This window comes from Podarcis cretensis, assembly GCF_951804945.1.
Source record: "Podarcis cretensis genome assembly, chromosome: 9".
Taxonomy (NCBI): Eukaryota; Metazoa; Chordata; class Lepidosauria; order Squamata; family Lacertidae; genus Podarcis; species Podarcis cretensis.
In genome coordinates, this window is record NC_137178.1 from 1035684 (window position 1) to 1053561 (window position 17878).

General features: G+C 49.8%; 1 protein-coding gene across 1 annotated transcript; it reads right to left on the reverse strand.

Annotated features, from left to right (window-relative positions):
• Nucleotides 1-201: 201 nt before the first annotated feature.
• EMX1 (empty spiracles homeobox 1) lies at nucleotides 202-17677 on the reverse strand (the record flags this gene model as incomplete). The annotated part of the gene is made up of 3 exons (XM_079991221.1): nucleotides 202-919; nucleotides 9147-9331; nucleotides 17290-17677. The coding sequence occupies 3 exons, from the start codon at nucleotides 17675-17677 to the stop codon at nucleotides 752-754; spliced, it is 741 nt and encodes a 246-aa protein (XP_079847347.1). The 3' UTR covers nucleotides 202-751.
• Nucleotides 17678-17878: the final 201 nt, after the last annotated feature.

Sequence of the window (17878 nt, forward strand, 5' to 3'; positions counted from 1 at the left end):
TCTTCCCTTCTATAGGTACGGTATACCCCAGAACCAGAAGTGTTTAATTCCCACCTGGAAAATTATCTCAGGAAATTATCTTTGCCACGCTTTCCTAAAGGCTTGGGAGCACATCTGGGATGTCTGCGAAGCCTCGATTCCACCGGTTCCTGCAAACAGATTCCCCTCCTGCACGGGAGCTGGCTACGATAAGGCGACATGTTTCAAACCCATGTTGTTTTTATTACCGCACAGTAACACACACTACATCTGTTGCTATCTACGACACAGGGGATATGCACACACCAAACGCAGAGACACTGAAGAATAAATTAAAGAGAAAATGGGTTTGCTGCCATTAGAAAAATAATAGTAAACCCAACCGAAGCCCAACAAAGACAGGAGGAGTGTGCAGGGCATGGGTCTTGGTGGACGTGTTTATTTGCTCATATGGCTGACGGGAGACTTCCTTGCTGGAGCAAGCGGCAAAGCCCTTCCTTTTCCTGGAGCCGATACAGCCTCCCACCTCGGCCGTCCTCAGCCTTCAAGTGCATTCCCTATCCCCACAGGTGGCCCCATGGGCTGGAGGGCTGGCGGGAGCCCCAGGGAGGAGGGGGCTCCGAGGTGAAGCGCGTTCCCCCACGGAGGACAGCCCATGCGTGGCAGTGGGAGGCTGCCCTGTCCTGGCTCAGTCTCCAGAGTTGGTTCCCCCCCCTTCCCACGCGGTCCTGTCCGCAAACTGTCTTGCCAGCAGCCTCCTCCCACCTCCCTCCTAGTCGTTGGATGTGACGTCAATGTCTTCTCCGTTGGATTGCTTGGTGGCGATCCGCCATCGGTTGATGTGGTGGGAGCCTTTCTTCTTCTGGTCCGACTCTGGGCCTTCCTCTTCCAACTTCTGCCTCTTGTATTTGGTCCTCCTGTTCTGGAACCAGACCTTCACCTGCGGGAGACACGAAAGCGGAAGAGGCTGAGGAGCTCAGTTTTCCAAGAAAGAGGCAGAATTATTCACCGTACAGTGACTCCAGTTATACAGTGGTACCTCGGGTTACATACACTTCAGGTTACAGATGCTTCAGGTTACAGACTCTGCTAACCCAGAAATAGTACCTCAGGTTAAGAACTTTGCTTCAGGATGAGAACAGAAATCATGCAGCAACAGCGGGAGGCCCCATTAGCTAAAGTGGTGCTTCAGGTTAAGAACAGCTTCAGGTTAAGAACGGACCTCCAGAACGAATTAAGTACTTAACCCGAGGTACCACTGTACACTTATTTGAAACTGAAGTTGTCCCCATGCACTGCAGTGAGATGGTGTCTATTATCGGCCACCAGGTATGTCATGGCCAGTCACTGGGAAGATTTAGTTGGGGGCTATGCTCTGAGCATGGCACAGCAAAGTGTGCGCAGTCACCCTTTTGGAAAAACATGGCCTGTTCATGAAGAGTAGCAAGAGGACAAAACAAAATGAAATTATTATTATTATTATTATTATTATTATTATTATTTGCAATATGATATGATTTTATTAAGCATGCAAAGGAGGAATCACACAATTTGAACCTGCTTCCAGCATTCAGAAATCTTTGATTGACATAATGAAATACAGGTGACAATCCTCTCTCTGCTTATACAGCTCTCTAAATACACCAATATATAAGCCCCAAACATTGTTCTCTATTTTTTGTTTGTTGGTAAGAAATGTTTAAATGTGCTCCTAACAGTACTCTTCACCCCATGCCCACTGATCCTGGCCACTCTTTTGTTTATTATATCTTTTCATATTGCTATTCATATTATTATTTAGTGTGTTCTTAAGATTTGTAAGCTACATTGTACAATTCTTCTGAATCTTTGCATTTCTTAAAACTGATAAAACTGCAAGGAAGGAAGGAAGGAAGGAAGGAAGGAAGGAAGGAAGGAAGGAAGGAAGGAAGATGTGGACATGGAGCCTGGAAATTAAGGCCTGGTGGTCTCAATGCATTTTAGAAGTGTTTCTACTAGTTTATTTAAGTAATTAAAACACTTAACTCCTCACTGCCTCTGAACTTGAGCCCAAGAGGCTGGACGGTTGACTGCCTATTTATTCATGCAAAATATTTACATGCAAAATATTTACTCCAACCTACTCTAGACAATCAAAGCAAGTAAGAATATTTATGTATTCATTTCATTAAAATTATCCACTGTCTGGTTGGTGATGGTGGGAACCCAACACCTGAAAGTTGTTTACAATGAGAAGAAAACAATAAAGTTATCAGTAAAAACAGTAAAGGCAACTCTTTAAAACATTCAGAATCTAAAACCAGCAATCGGCTAAAGATGGATTAAACATCTGGTTGGGCTTGTCCAAACAGACATGTTTTTAGTAGGCGCTGAAAAGAGTACAGTGAAGGAGCCTGTGTCATATCAAGAGGCAGGGAGTTCCACAGTGCAGCTGCTGCCATGCTAAAATATGGATTTCTTACAGCTATTGTGTATTGCAAACTAAAACTCCACCCGCACAGATTTTGTGGCATCAAAGAGGCTGTTTCCGCTTGGAGAAGGGTGGAGGGCGGGTGGCCAGATGGACGGGCAAACAGCTGTCCTCAGAAAGGTTGCAGAGCAACTTCTAAAACTTGACTTCGGGGAGAAAGCAGCCCCCCAGGTCAGAAGGAAACCTCCCTCAGGGGGCAAAGTGATCCATTGCATTGTGGAGGTTGTCAGAGAACACAGAGCAAAGAGACAGCCAGTCAAAATGATGTAATACAGAAATAGGGACACACAAACATATGTCTGGTGATGATGATGATGGCTGCTTTAGTTGGGATTCCTGCGTGGCAGGGGGTTGGACTAGATGACCCCTGGGGTCTCTTCCAATTTTATGATTCTATGCTCTATGTTAGAATAAATGAAAACAGCTGCTCTGCTTTTGCTGTTGAGAACAATCTGAGCACCCTTTGAAAGACAGAACCCTGAGTGCTTCCAGGTGGGATTTTTTTGTGTGCATCCCAGCAGCTCATGTATGAAAGCTTAATATGGTGTCATTGTCACTGAAATGCCAGCCTGTACTTTTTGCTACATTTAATCCAGGCTTTCCCATGCTGCGGAAAAAACTGTAAAAATGACCCATTGTACAGCCTCCGTCACTGCTGGTGTAGGAGCTCATTAGCAGAAGAAGACCCAAGTTTTTGTATGGTCAGTTTGTCACATGTGGGGTGACATTTCTGTGGGTGTTCCCTCTCATGCCCCCACTTCCTTTTGCTCCTCACCTGAGCGCATTCACAGAGTCCCCAGCCATATTGTTCCCAGCAGCCCAAAGGATGCAAGCTCCTCACTGAACCCACATTTCAGGAGCCAACTCACTTTGCAAGATCTACACCCAGGATTATCTTGGAGAATGTCATTGCACTTCCTCTATCGGTCTTTAAAAATAAAGAAATTAACAAGGCATTCTGTGCATGACGGCTTAATCAAATTCTCATAATTTTGCTGCAGACTGAGATACCTAATATCACTTTGAAGAACATAAGGAAAGCATGCTGGATCAGGCCAAAGGGGGCCCATCCAGTAGCCAGTCTTATTGCCACCACAACCAGCTGCACACATCATTCACTCAAATTGCCTAAGAAGGGCTGCTGAGTTCATGGCAATGGGGAAATGGGGGACTTCTTGGCCTCAGTCCCTCTCACCAAGGAATCTCCCACACTTCTGCCTGTCCTACAAAGCACAGGTCCAAGTGGTTTTCTGTTTCCCCTGCTGCTTTCCCCCTGGGACAACCTGCTCTTTAGTGCTGAATTGGAGTGAACATCAATCCACGGAAAACCTGATTGTGAGAAAGAGCAGGTTCCCCTGGGGGAAAACAGCAGGACATAAAGAGGTCTGAATGAGCCCTAAGAAGTCCTGATTTGGGTGGAAGCCCTGCACCCAGAACATACCGAGAGGGTGGCCCGGCTGTGCAGGAACTGTACTCTGCACACACTCAGAGAAGTCTTCTTCCAGTGTTTGGGAACTGAGCTTGGGGCTCATGCAGGGGGTCTGGGCTGTTGCCCTCACTCTCAGAACCCAATTGCTCAGCAATGCGGGACTGAAATAATGTCAGACATATAGCAAATCAGTTCAGCTGTTTTGATATTTAAAAAGCTTATATGGCAGTTATATTTTTTAAAATATAAATTCATAACACTTCAAACTCCTGTGGTGTCCTTCCTCCAAGTTACTACAAAGTCTGTCTGTCCTCTGCTATTCCAAGTTCCAGCCACCTGCCTAGCAGTGGAGGATGCGTTTTCCTTCGCCAGTGTGGCCAGAGGAGGTTCTTCCCCACCCGAAAAGCCCCCAGAGCAGAACCTTCAAATGACACCAGTTCACTTTGAAATTTAACTCCTATGTCCTTTTTTACTGGCGTTTTAAAATGGCAAATCCATTAAGAAAAATCGGGGGGGGGGGCGAGGAGCAAGGTGAAAACCAAGCTCACATAAATAATACATTTTTGCATCAGCACATCCATCTCAGTTTGCACAAACAGATCAGTACATGCCACCCAAATGAGCCAATATGTATCCAAGCCGATGTTTATAGAAAGTGTGTTTAAATGGTCTTCATTCCACTGCAGAATAGACTGAGCATTTATCCTTCCAGGCTCAAAGTGTAAGTCTCTTAGTGACCCACCAGGCGCATAAAATCCATTCTGCTTCTCTGCATCCTGAGCACATTAACTCAAAGCACAGATACCAACCATTTCCAAAGGCTTTTCTTATCTCACCCTTCCTGGCAGACCAGCCTTTGGAGCGCCTGGCGCACCTTTGAGCAAATTTCCAGAGTGAGTGTGCTTGCAAACTGTGATGCAGCTTTCAAAGCAACAGGTTTTGCACAATAGCACTAAATTAAATAAAAAAGAGACGTCAAGACAGGAAAGGACACATATGAAGGTATTCTGACAACATGAAATGTTAAGGCACATATACTGGACTGCCAGCTTATGAGCACAGAATTGTAGGCTTGGAATGGACCCAAAGGGTCATCTCTAGTCCAACCCCCTACAAGATAAACTGACCAAACGTTCTTCTTTTTCTCTTCTTTGCCAGCCCTGAGCAGGCAGCATCCTGACACAGACAGGGAGTGTAGATGGTCCATCCGTCATTGTATGGAAGGAGATGCCACCGGGCATTGCACTGACCTGAGGGATTGTGGTGCCGTTTTCAACAAGAGCCTTCTACAGCCACATAAATTCTGCCTCCTAAAAGTTGTCAGGTTTTCCTCCAAGTTACAGACATGATTACATCCTATTTGGGCTTCCTCAAGTCAAAACAGCCTGCTCATCAGCCTTCAGCAAACCCAACCGCATCTAGAGAAATACGTGTCATGTATAACCAGTGATGTTGAAGTGAATTTTGAAGCGACAGAACTCATCCCGAGAGCCCCCTGTAGCCCCACCCACAAGGGGGTCCGAAAATGCAGGCCGCGTTTCTCCAAGGAGTGGCAGTACATAACGTAATAGCCAACTGAGTAGGTTCAGCACGACTGCTGCCCTCCCCTATTTTCCTCACACAGGTTCAACCTGTAAAACACGCTGAGCTTTAGCCAAAGATCACTGACTGTCTGGCTGAAACGCAGCATTTAGTAGCTGTTAATTAGAAATGTAAACCATCTTGCAATGGTTGCCGTTTAAACTGCTAGCATGAAGCAGGAATCCTACCAAATAAAAGGAAAGAAGTAGCCAGCCACTGCTAGATGATTTTCCTCATTCCCATGGTCATTTGTGCCAAACAATAGCAAAACTTGAAAGCCTCATTCTCACCTCATGTTGGGTCCACCAACATGACCACCATTTGGAATTTTGAACTGTCTTGTGGGCAACCCTCCTGCTTCTGTCGCTTCTCTCCAACCCCACATTCCACTTTCTCATATTGCTCCCCTTGTTCTGCCCAACTCTCTCAATCGCTCTGCTTTCTGTCCAGCTGTTCGAGTGTCAGTCCAAAAGCACAGAGAGCCGAGAGAGGAAGTGGGAAGGAAGGAGTGTCCCTTTTCCAACTTCCTTCTTAAGTCTATGTATCTTTCAAGCGAGGCAGGAGCAAGCACATTTGCCACTTTGTGAAAAGTTTGGCACAGATTTGCATCAGCCTCCATTTCTGGCGCAAGGAATTTTTCTCTCATTGACTTTGATGGGAGAGGGTGGAATTAAAAAGTGGACCGCTTCAATCTGCAGATTTGGCACTTTTCCAGGTGCCACAGAATACCCTCACCACATCTGGCAGAACTTGGTATTTTAGTGTGGCAGCACAGACACGTTGGAACTCCCTGCCTATTGATACTAACTGACTGCTGATTCAGGACTTTAAATTGTGCTTTTTTGCACAATTTTCCTTTTCTGCATATCCTGTAATGTTTTCCTGTTGCTATGGCCATTGGCTAATGCGAATAAAGTTTTATCTCTTTCTCCCTCCTGCCTATTGATAGCAATCAGGCACCTTCTCTGTGCTCTTTCCAGCATCTGCCAAAAACATTCTTATTTAGACAAGCCTACGCAGACGTTTAGAAAGAAAGTATGAGCTTTAATTTGTTTTAGTCTATTCCATTGCTTTCTGTATGTTTTAACTTCCTGCAGGCTTCAAATTGCGGTTGTAAAATTGTTAGTGATGGTTTAATTGTTTTATCTTTTTGCTAAACCGCTTGAAGGTTTTTCTGCAATCAAGAGGTACAGTGGTCCCTCAGGTTACATACACTTCAGGTTACAGACGCTTCAGGTTACAGACTCCGCTAACCCAGAAATAGTGCTTCAGGTTAAGAACTTTGCTTCAGGATGAGAACAGAAATCGTGTTCCGGCGGCGCAGCAGCAGTGGGAGGCCCCATTAGCTAAAGTGGTGCTTCAGGTTAAGAACAGTTTCAGGTTAAGAACGGACCTCCAGAACGAATTAAGTACTTAACCCAAGGTACCACTGTATATAAATTTTATGAAATTAATGCATAAATGAAAATAGCTGCCGTTGCACGTCCAAGCGCCCTGCCCTCGTCTCCATGAGAGCATATAAGACATGGTGTAACACCAGAACACACCACTGCCCCAGAAGACCACAACTAGGGCCACATGGGGAGAAAAGGCGCTTTGCACAAACAGCTTGACTCTCCAGACCCCCCAGAGGTGCATCGCTAACAAAAAGAGCTCCCTTGCTTTGAGAATCCAGCAGTGCTCAACCAAATCCGGGCAGGAAGCCCACAGTCAGCACATAGCTAACATGGCCAGGAGCCACTGATAGCCTTCATCAACTAGAACAGGGGCTCCCAAACTGTGGTCCGTGGACCCCTGAGGGTCTACAGGGTTCCTTCAGTCGGCCCCTGCATGTCTGTGGATTTGTGGCTGAAGCCGGGAGACGACTCGCCCATCACCAGCGCCCTGTTGGTTTGGAACTGTATCTTGTTATGGCTTCTTCTGCTCATTATATTGTATTCAGTAGAATTCAAACTGCAATGCAAAATATAATGAACAGAAGAAGCAATACAAATCACAGAGCATCTAGCCCAGCATATTGCAATTGTTAAAGGGGCAGAAAAATCATTCAGTGGCCCATCCAGACTCGCAGAGATCTTTAAGTGACCGGGGGCAGGAAGGGGGGAGTTTGGGAACCACTGACATAGCAGGTTGTTGGGTCACAATTGGTTGTGTGTGCAGTAGGCCAAAGTTCTTAGAATTAAAATATGGATTCCAATTATTGATTTTTTAAAAAAGAGAGAAAAGAAATCCTACAGCTCCATCGCAAAGAGGCACTTTGCACAGTTCCTAGAAATAATGGAAATAGTGTATGGTCTTTGTGCAAGATTTTTTTTTTTTTTAAAAAAGACACTTTCTCTTGCATTTCCTCTTCATGGGCCTGCAAGTCTGAAGAATATTGTTCCCGTTTTGTAGGGAAGGAACCAAGGCTGGAAGCGAGTCGGTGAGCCCGGGGCTCAGAGGGGGCTCAAGACCCCTCCCTGTGCATATTCCACATGCTCCGGGCTGGATTCCACTGTCAAACAAAACCACAGCAGCCGCAGCAGCAGCAGCAGGAGCAAGGGGCTCCAGCAGGGTGTTGGCGTATATTACAAGAGGCCCGGCATTTGCCCTCTGGGACACGACAAGGGAACTGTTTGAAAGAGGAGACAAGGAGGGGGCTACCAGTACAAAGCACATGCGCCACCAGCCACGTGCGCAGAACCCACGTCCAAAGAGAATCCCAGAGATGCTGCACAGCCTTCGCTCACCAAGTTCCAGGTGACACAAATGACAAGCTGGAAGGTATGCAGAGGAGCGGGGCCAGGGAATCGGGCGAGGGGGCCCTCGGGTCCCTTCCAACTCCACAAGTCTATGGTTCGATGACACGTGTGCACACACAAGTGGAAAGCCAGTGCAGCCAGAAAGTGAAGTCTGGGTCCAGTGGGGTCCCTGCAGCAACCATGTTGGGCAGAGGCCAAACTTCTTCTTGACTCACTAAGGGGTGATGCAGGCAGCACCGACACACTGGAACTCACGGCACTGTTTTCGTTACCGGCTTAAAACATTTTTGTTAGGCAAGCCTACCCAGATGTCGAAGCAGGTTTTAATCTGCTTTTAGCTTATTGCTGATATTATCTTTCGAGCTGCTTTTACTGATAATTTTATTGCTTTGTTCTCTTTGTAAACTGCTTTGATTTTTTTTAAACAATCAAGCAGTGCATAAGTGTTATGAAAGAAAGAAATACATACACACACACACACACACACACACACACACATATCCCGTTGCACCCAACATTTCTACGATAATGGGAATCCCCACCACTGCCATCCTGATGGGAACAGCTGTTTGAGGGAGGCAAAATGTTGCAAGCAGGTGGTTACTTAGAGCCCTTTGCTTCTTAAAACCAGCTGCATTTTAACTCCTGGCCTCCGAGACTTCATTGTCTGAAGACATTGGGAGGAGAGCCTTGGGGCAGGACTGGCCCTCTAATATGTGAGAGAAGCAATGTAGAAAATGGGACCCCCAAATATTATTGCAAAGAAAAAGTTTTAAACAAAAAATACTAGTCAACCATATTGTAGATTTTCATTCCTTAAGCCACAGGGAGTTTTTTAAAATACCGATGAAATCCCAAGCAATTTTAGAGAGAGGGGGGCACAGGCCCCATTCTTGCAGAAAGCCTCTTCTCCCCCAGGAGGCTATGTGGGATGCCTGGCACTCACCTGGGTCTCTGAGAGGCTGAGGCTGCTGGCCAGCTGCTTGCGTTCTGCCCCCACCACATAGTGGTTCTTCTCAAAGGCCCGCTCCAGTCGCAGGAGCTGTGAGGGCGAGAAGGCCGTGCGGATCCTCTTGGGCTTCCTGGCAAAGGGGCCGTGTAAGAGCAGGCTCTCCTGGGACACTTCACCGCCTGAGGAGAGAAGGCTAGGTATTAGGGTCCACTCCACAGTGTCAAAAGCCATCTCCCACCTCCTGCCTCCACCAGGCAAGAGCTCAGCTGTGCAAGGAGCCAAATCACCAACAGATGCAAAGAACGAACGAGGAAGGCAAAGTGGATGAGAGGTCACCGGATGGGCCAGGACACACGATCCCAGACACTTCCACTCCTGCCCCAAATATAAGCACTGGCATGTGTAGTCCTCTAGCGGAAGAAATTGGAGAGAGCACTGCTTGGCGGGACCAGGCCTGCGTGAGCTGCCTTTGCGGCCTCATCAACTCCAATTTCCTCCTTGTTTTATTTCCAGAAAGGAAGCTGCTCTAACTCAATTGCAGCAGCAATTGTTCTGTGAGTGGGGCTTGAATGAGGCAGGCTGTGGTCTTAGAGTTGCACCAGCATAGCCTCTGCAGGGAGTTCTGCAACAGAAACCTTTTAGGAGAGACAAAACAGCTTGGGTCATCCTCACTTTGAGGGTCAATGGGGGTGGACACACAGACCTGCCTTTGGCCTACTTTTTGAACAAAGCAATTAGCTCACCAGAACCTGAGAAGGTGCTCTCCCCTAAGTCAGCATTCAGAGATGGGCTTCTTTGCAACTGGAGTGGAAAGAAAGCTATTGCAAAGCCCAGATCTGGTTAAATGTTTATTATTCATTTCAAATGTTTGTTGATTGCCCTTGGTCAACTGATTCCAGAGCAAGGTACAAAAGTGTAAATAAAATTAATTCATGTAACAAAAATAATTCATGCTACTAATGATCAAATAAGCAGAAGAAAATACAAAAAAAAGAGAAAACAAAAAAGGCAGGATGGGACCCAGTTCCCAAAATCACCCGTAGTCTAAAACGCCCAGGTTTTCAGCCAGTGGGGAAACCAGGGAGCCCAAATGCACAGCCCAGTGGCTGGGAGGGCTACTGGGGGCCCATTTGTGTGCAGGCATGAAATATAACCTCGCCACACACACCCTCCAAAAATGCACACATGCAAAAGTAAGGCTCAGCTGCAGAGTCCCAGTTACAAATTACCTTTTAAAGCAGTTGACGTAAAAGCTGGAAAATACCCTCCCGTACCTTAAGGTAAAATAGAGGACAAAAGAGAGAGCAAATATCCAGAGGGTTGATTCTGCTCTGCTTGAAAGGAACAACCTGGCTCTAAAGACTATTATTTGTTGGTTCAGGTTTAGGTGAGCGGTTCATGTGCCCCCCCCCCCAGTCCTGCAAGTTGCATGTGGAAGAATGAGGCGCTGCATCATTCTTCCCAGCTAAGAGATCTATATGCCACGAGAGAGTCGTCACAGGGCTCTTTCAAGCCGAAGACTTTCGCTTGCCTGCTTTGTCTACTTGCTCAGAGTAGCTTGGGAGAGAGAGGTGGCATTTCCCTGCCCTTGGTGTATACATTTTTTTAAAAAATTAAAATTTAGATTTCAGTTTTTATTAATTTCAATTGTGTTAATCCCTATGAAATACACACATTTAGTTGTTTTTACTTTCATTATTTGTAAACTGATCACTATTATTTATCCAGCATAAATTAATAGGGTCTGAACATATTCAGCTTTGGTTGGAGCCTGCCCTTTTGTTTTAAACATTTTTTTATTGTTGTGTTTTAATGTTGTAACCTGCCCTGGGACCTTGGGGTGAAGCGTGTGTGATTAATAAATATTAATGATAATAGTAACCCACAAACAGGCAGCTACCGTGTTTCTATGTGACCCAGGGGCCTTTCTGTGTCTCCGTTCAAAATAAAACCTCATGCCATTAATCTCCAGAAATAAAAGGGAGAGAGCAGCCCCTGCCTTCCTTTGGGGGCTCCTTCTGCCCAGAGTGGCTCCCTATTCCCTGAAATTGTCTGGGTGCCACAAAAATTCCATTAAGCACGGAAAATCTGTGGCTGCTCAGGATGGGCTCTTCGCAACGCTGCCGGCCATTTTTACACTTCATAAACCTCTTTGCTTTCTTTAGAAAATGGGTTGATCAGTTTTATTAATAAAGAGGGGGGGGGATTAAATACTAAATGAATAATAGAGAAATGACCTGATGCACTCCAGAACAATAAATTCCAAATACACAAATTATGCTCTAGCACTATATACTAGAATTCCAGCCAAACTTCCCATCAGGAATTTGAGTGAATTCATTGGGGAGAAAATGCTTTGCTTTAGGAAACTAAAAGGAGGGTTCTGCCGCTTTCGCCCAGGGAACCCTCAAATGTCCTCACAGCAGACAAACAAACCTAGAAGCCTTCCTTTCTGAAGGACACTTTGCAGACACTGAGATCCAGGCTCCTTTTGTGCAAACAGGGACCACCATCCCAAGTGGTTAATTTAAAGGGGAGAAAAAACATGTTTTGAGAAATGATGGTTGCTGTGTGTCTGGGAATACACTGGGCTGGGCTGGGAGGGGCAAGGACTCAAGTTTATCTTCTGAAAGTGCATTTGTTTTGGGAGCAACTTAAAATAGGCTTAGTGCTAGAACATCTTGGCTGAATAAGCAGTTCAAGCGCTGCTCAATTAGAGTTTGTCCACTGGGAAGCTTTCCTCTACAGGCCCCGGGGGTGGCGGGAGAAGATAAAGACCCCTCTCCTCTTTGCAGCACTCCCTCTTCAGCTTGGTGGGGTTGGCAGAGGGGGAATTCACCCTAGAGTCTGCCAAGTATTGTTTTAATGGGTGTCCTGCCCCCCAACACACCCTAGAGATTAAGAGATCATCTCAGCAACAGAGCATAGTGTCATGATGACAATCTATCGTGATTTTATGTTGTGAACCACCCTGAGATCTACGGATGGAAGGCGGTATACGGATTTAACACATAAATAAAAATAAATAAACCAGGTTACCATAATTCTTGCTATCCCCCCCCGCCCCCGAAAAGCTTAAACCTGACGAGTGGCATACTAGCTAAAGCACTTCATATTCAGATTTCCAAGTCTGGATTTTCTACCCCCAAAAAGTCCCTTCCATGGATTCATTTATTCTTATTCACTTATTAAATTCAAAACCTCTCACTCTAAGTCTCTGAATAGCATGCAGTGAAAAAGAAAATAAAAACAGGAAGAAAACACCATTAATTCAATTATAAAACCCAACATTTCACATGGCACGAACGCAGGCTTGATTTATTCAGTTTAATAGTATTAATAATTGGTAATAGTAATGGTAATAGTAATAGTAATACTGTAATAATAATAATAATAATAATAATAATAGCAGCAAGAATTAAATTTCTATACCACCCTTCATTCAAATATCCACTGGGCAGTTTGCAACATAAAAAATGCATCTTAAAATCTCCCTGAAATAAAAGAATCTCATCTGGCTTTCCTAAATACCAGGCAAAGTCTTGTAGACAAGACTTGTAGACAAAGTCTTGTAGACACACACCGAAAGACCCGAGGACACTAGGTGGGATTCGCTTGGGGAAAGGCCACTTTTAGGAAACGGTCGCAGGATGGTGAAGTCAGCCTGGCAATGCCCACTGCTTTGCCAGCCACTGATGCCTTGTCTCTTGCAGGGAACCCTCGCTTTCATGGCCAGAGAAAACAAGAGTGTAGATTGCACCAGCCCTGGCAAGAGAGAATCCAGGCCTGTTTCAGGAAGAAAGTTTTGTGCTGATCAATGAAGTGAAAGACAAACCACCAGCTCCATCATCATTTCACATCCATTGCCTTGCGCATCGATCCCATGCCAAAGCTAAGCCACAGATGACAGTTAAAGCGTCCACTTAACTCCCAAGTTAATAAAAGCAAGGAGACTGAAACGCGCTTAATTTCTGCAGGATAGTTAGTTAACAGGGATGATGACAATTTGCAACACAACAACGCACGGCAGAAGGGGGGGGGCGGTGTCTCTGCCCAGAAAGCATAAAAAAATAACAGTGGTGATGAAGGCCAATATGTCGTACACAGGTCTTTCTGGAATTTTAAAGAGAGAAACCCAAGTGCCATACTCGATAGCAGGGGGGGAAAGTCAACAGCATAACGATCAATTTATTCACTGGCGACTGGCTGCTCGCGAAGGAAAAGCCAGCATTTGCTGCAAGGGCAACTTGGATGAAGGCAGAGAGCAAGGGGGGCAGTTGGGGGGGGGGCTAAGGGCTGCCCAGTGAGGGGGGGCGTGACCTCCGCCCAGGGCCAGAGTTCCTTTGCCAGCATGTGCTGAAACATCTGGGGTCCTCAGACCTGCAACGTGGGGTCTTGATTTTGGGACCAGGAGTGGGGGTTGGGGGTAGAGGAGGAAGAACACACCTGCCAGGCTGAGAGGAATGGAGGGGGGAAGCCAACGCCCCCTGGCCCCCCCCCCACGTTTTAAGATTCCCATAAGGCTTCCTCAAGGGAAAAATATCACTGGTAAGAGCTTCCTAGGCTTTATAGGGTTCAACAGGTGCTTAGAAACCCCAGGAAGAAGGGCGGGCGGGCGGGCGGGGGGGGGGGGCAGAGAGACACAGCAAAAAGCAGGTTCCCTGCAGATGAATGTGGATGCCTGGTTTAATCTGCTTTTAGTCTACTGCTGATTTTATCTTTCAAAGAGTTGTTTCTACTGATAATTTCATTGTTGTATTCTCTTTGTGAACCGCTTCGAGGGTTTTCTCCCTGTCAAGCAGCGTGTAAATTTTATGAAACAAACAAACTGAAATGTTGGTCCAGCGCCGCGGGGCTGCTTCGCGCAGGCGGCTCTTTCTCTCCTTCTGGCCGACGACGGAAGCACTTTCGGTGCCCTCCGTTCCCCAGGTCTACCCGGTCCGAAGAGGAGCCGGACGGACCCATCAGACCTCAGCATCCTGGAGCCGCTACGGCTTCCAGGGAGCTCAGAGCCCCGTCCATGTCTGCTGGAGGCCTGGCCGGCCAGGGGCTCCGGGCTTCCAAGGGACCGGAGGCCCCGCGCGGATCCCCACCGGCCAAATCCGCTCCCGGACCAGAAGCGTGTCTGGCCGGCGGCAACTTCGCGAGCCGAGCAATGCTTTTGCGGGGCTGGCGAGAGAACGCAACCCCCTTCCAGTCGCGATCCTGATGGATTTGCGCCCTCCGAGGCAGAGGAGCGCGTCTAGGGAAAACCGTTGGCCCCGCTGCAGCCTCGTTCCCTGGCTGGCGTGCGAGGGGGCGCCGCGGGGGCTTAATCCCCTCCTGGGCGCGAAACAAAGACCCTTTGATGGGCCGCTCTCCTTTCACGCGCCGGCCGGGGATGGGAGCGAGACGCGGGCTGGATTTGCATTTCCAAGATGGTAATGAGAGTCGGCCTGAGGACGGACCCGTCGGGGGGCGGGCGCGGGCTGCTCTCCCCGTCCCGGGCGGGCCCGAGCCAAAGCCTCACGCTCTCGGTCGAAGGAAGGGCCTGGGGCGGGGAGGGGCGACTCACGGCACCAGAGAGCCCTCCAGGCGAAGCCAAGAGAAGGCGGACGCGCCGTCGAGGCAGAAGCTGCGCAGCGCCTGGTCCGCGCGAGGCAGGATCGCTGCTCCGGCCTTGGAGGGGCGGCCGGGAGGGACAGCACCCTGTCGAAGCCCACCTCCACCTTGGCTGCACAAGAATGCTGAGCCCTGCCCTTCTGCGTCGGAGCTTGTCTGTGTCCGGCGAAACCTGCCCAGATTTGGGGCCAGATCGACCCCCCTCCCATTCCGGTCCCAGAGAGGCCAGCGCTACCGTCTTCTCCTTTCCGCGTTCCGCGCAAGATTCGGGTCGGGCGCCCCTTTCCGCGAGGCTCCGCAATCAAGCTTCGTTGCTTTCTTTATTAGAAACAAGGATTTGCAGAATCGTTTTTTTCTGCGGGGACGGGATGACTCCGGAGTCACGACGCGGAGGTCCCACGTTTTCCTGCCTCGATATTTAAAGGATACAAAATAAACCTACGGCTCCCCCCTCTTTGCGGGGAACCTGAGGTGGAACCGGCGGCTTTCGTGAAAGGGCATTTCCCTGGCAGAAAAGCCCCGCGCTGCTCGCCTTTAGGCGGATCCTTCGTTTCCGATATTTCTTTCTCTTTCCACCTCCTCCCCCCCCCACAAAAAAATTTAAAAACGGGGGACACAATCCCGTCACAATTCTGCACTTTCGAATCTCGTCTATTTCTGTAGGAGATTTCAGCGCCTGTTTAAAACGAGATAAGCTTAAAAGGACTTAATTTATCGCCCCGCGACTCAAAAATCAGCGCCCCTTGATTTCAGGATCGCGGTTGTCGGCCGAAATACAAAACATCTCGCAATTAAGTTGCGCCGACGGCGGAGATTTCGGTGCCGAACATTTCGCCTTCGTCAAATTTCGAACTGGCGACGGCGGGGCTCTAGGTTTCAACTGGGACCGCCAAGAAAATTCCCAACTGGCTTGTGGGTTTCAGAAAAAGTTCCGGGGCAAACGGATTGTTTCCCCTTTGTTATTCTTTCCACCTTAACCAGGTATAATTTCCCCCTCGCACACCCAGCCACCTCTCCATCCATGAGAGGGTCTCTCGCCCCCAGAAAGGTTCCTCCAGCCCTGGGAGCGGGAAATCCAGGCCGGGTCGTGGCCCGGGGAGTTGGGTGGGTCCCCCAGACAGTCCGCAAGATTAAAGGGTCTAGTTCCCCTCACTTACCTGGAAGAAGGGTCCCCCCAACCCAGGAAAGAAGAAAATATAATCGTATTATAGCGAAACAATATAATTGAGAATTCTGCCATTCTCAGGGCGGGTCAAGAAATTATTTCGGCGTCTTTATAATTGATTAACAGCCAGATCCAGAACTCCTGGAGAAAGGAGGGGAAAGTGCGATTTTCAGAGCAATTTATTTCCGAGAGAAAGTACGTCGAATAGGACCCCTCACCCCCACCCCAACCTCGCGCAACCCATACACACCCCGTTCCGACCTTTCGCCGTTTCCTTGCATTTACCGTAATTGTGTTTGACGGAATATTTGGAGGACCGAGAACTGCCCCATCCAGGCAAAGGACGCAGTGGTGGGGGGCAGGGGCGGCAGCTCCCACTCCCCCCCCCCGTTCGTATTGCCTCTGCCCCCCTAGAAAGAAGCGGGGAGACGCGGAGCAGATTCCAGCCGCGCCCGAGGCAGAGAACGGGGCTCAGCCGCGGAGGAAGCGCCGCCGACCCCGCGCCCCGTCGGCAAATGTCTGAAAGGGGGGCGGGATGAATGACCGGGGGTTCAATTTACTTTTCGTTTTCTTCTTAAAACCAAGACGCGAAAGACCCTGAGCTTCGAAGCTTCTCTGGAACTTCCACGCCGCCTCGCCGGACAGAGGCGGAAGGTTCGGGGCCACGTCCGACGGAGGACCCTTCCGGGCTGGACTGGCAGCCGAGAGGCCCCTCGAGGGAAGCCCAAGGCGGCTGCGGAAGAAGGGCGAGCCCACGGGAAGAAAGCTGCAGCTCTGGAGACTTTCTGGGCAAACGGGCCGCCGGCAGCAGCAGCAGCGTCCGCGGGAAGGCCGGCCTTGCCTGGAAGCGCTCTGGCTGCCTCTGGACCACAAGGGCCCTGGCTGGTCTCAGCCCCCTTGGGTGCTGCTGTGCCCCACAGTGAGGCCCTTCTGCTCCCCCCCCCGGTCAGTCTTGCCTTCCCATTAAGCAGCGGCCATCCTTGTCCGGAGAGCTGGACTTGAGGACACTGCTGACCCTGGAAACCGGCCCGTGACTTGGAGAAGGGGGCTTAGCCGTGGAAGAATCCTCGCCAGCACGGCCGAAGACCTATGGGAGCAGGAGCGCCTGCTTAGCTGACCGATCCGGAGTCAAACCCATTGGCCAGTTTGGCTCAGGGACGTCTACACGGGCTGGCAGCAGCGGCTCCCCAGCGTTTCACACTCGGGTTTGGGATTCTCCCAGCCATACCTGGAGACGCCATTGGGTCAGAGTCGGTGGGCTCCTGCCCAGCGCCCAACACGCCCGAACCAGCCTCCCCCAGACCTAGGCCTCTCCTTCGGCGCCCCCCTTTCTTCCTCCTCCGCCTCCCTCCCAGTCCCACCGGCCCTTACCTTGGAAGCGATGCCCGAAGAAGCGGTTGCGCAGCACCCACGGGTAGAAGTTGAGCGGGTCGCGGTGCTGGGCGCCGAAGAAGGGGTGCGGCGAGGGCGGGAGGTGCGAGGCTGCCAGCTGGGGCGGGTGGACAGCCAGGGCGGGCGGGTGGCTCACGGCCTCGGGAAAGAGCAGCTCCGGGCTGCTGTAGAGAGAGCGCCCGGCGGCGGCTGCCGAGCCCTGGAAGCCGTGCGCGAAGGCCTCGACGGCGGCGCTGGCCGGGTAGCCGAGGGAAGCGGCGGCGGCGGCCGGCCGGAGGGGCTCTTCGCCCAGCGGGTGGCTGTCCTTGCCCACCAGGGACTCGATGGTGAAGCAGCGCTTGGCCGCCGTCGCCCCCGGCTGGAACATGGCGCCCGACGGGGCGAGCGCGAGCGCGCGTGTGCACGGGGCGCCTCGGGCGCGGGTGCAGGAGGGCGCCACGACGGTCGCGCCGGGCGGACGGGCGGATCCAGCGGCGGCGGCAGCAGCAGCAGCAGCCGGCGGGGGAGCCTCCCGACGGCCCGGCTGCAAGCGAGGGCCAGGCGGGCTGGACCAGGCGGGGAGGCTCCG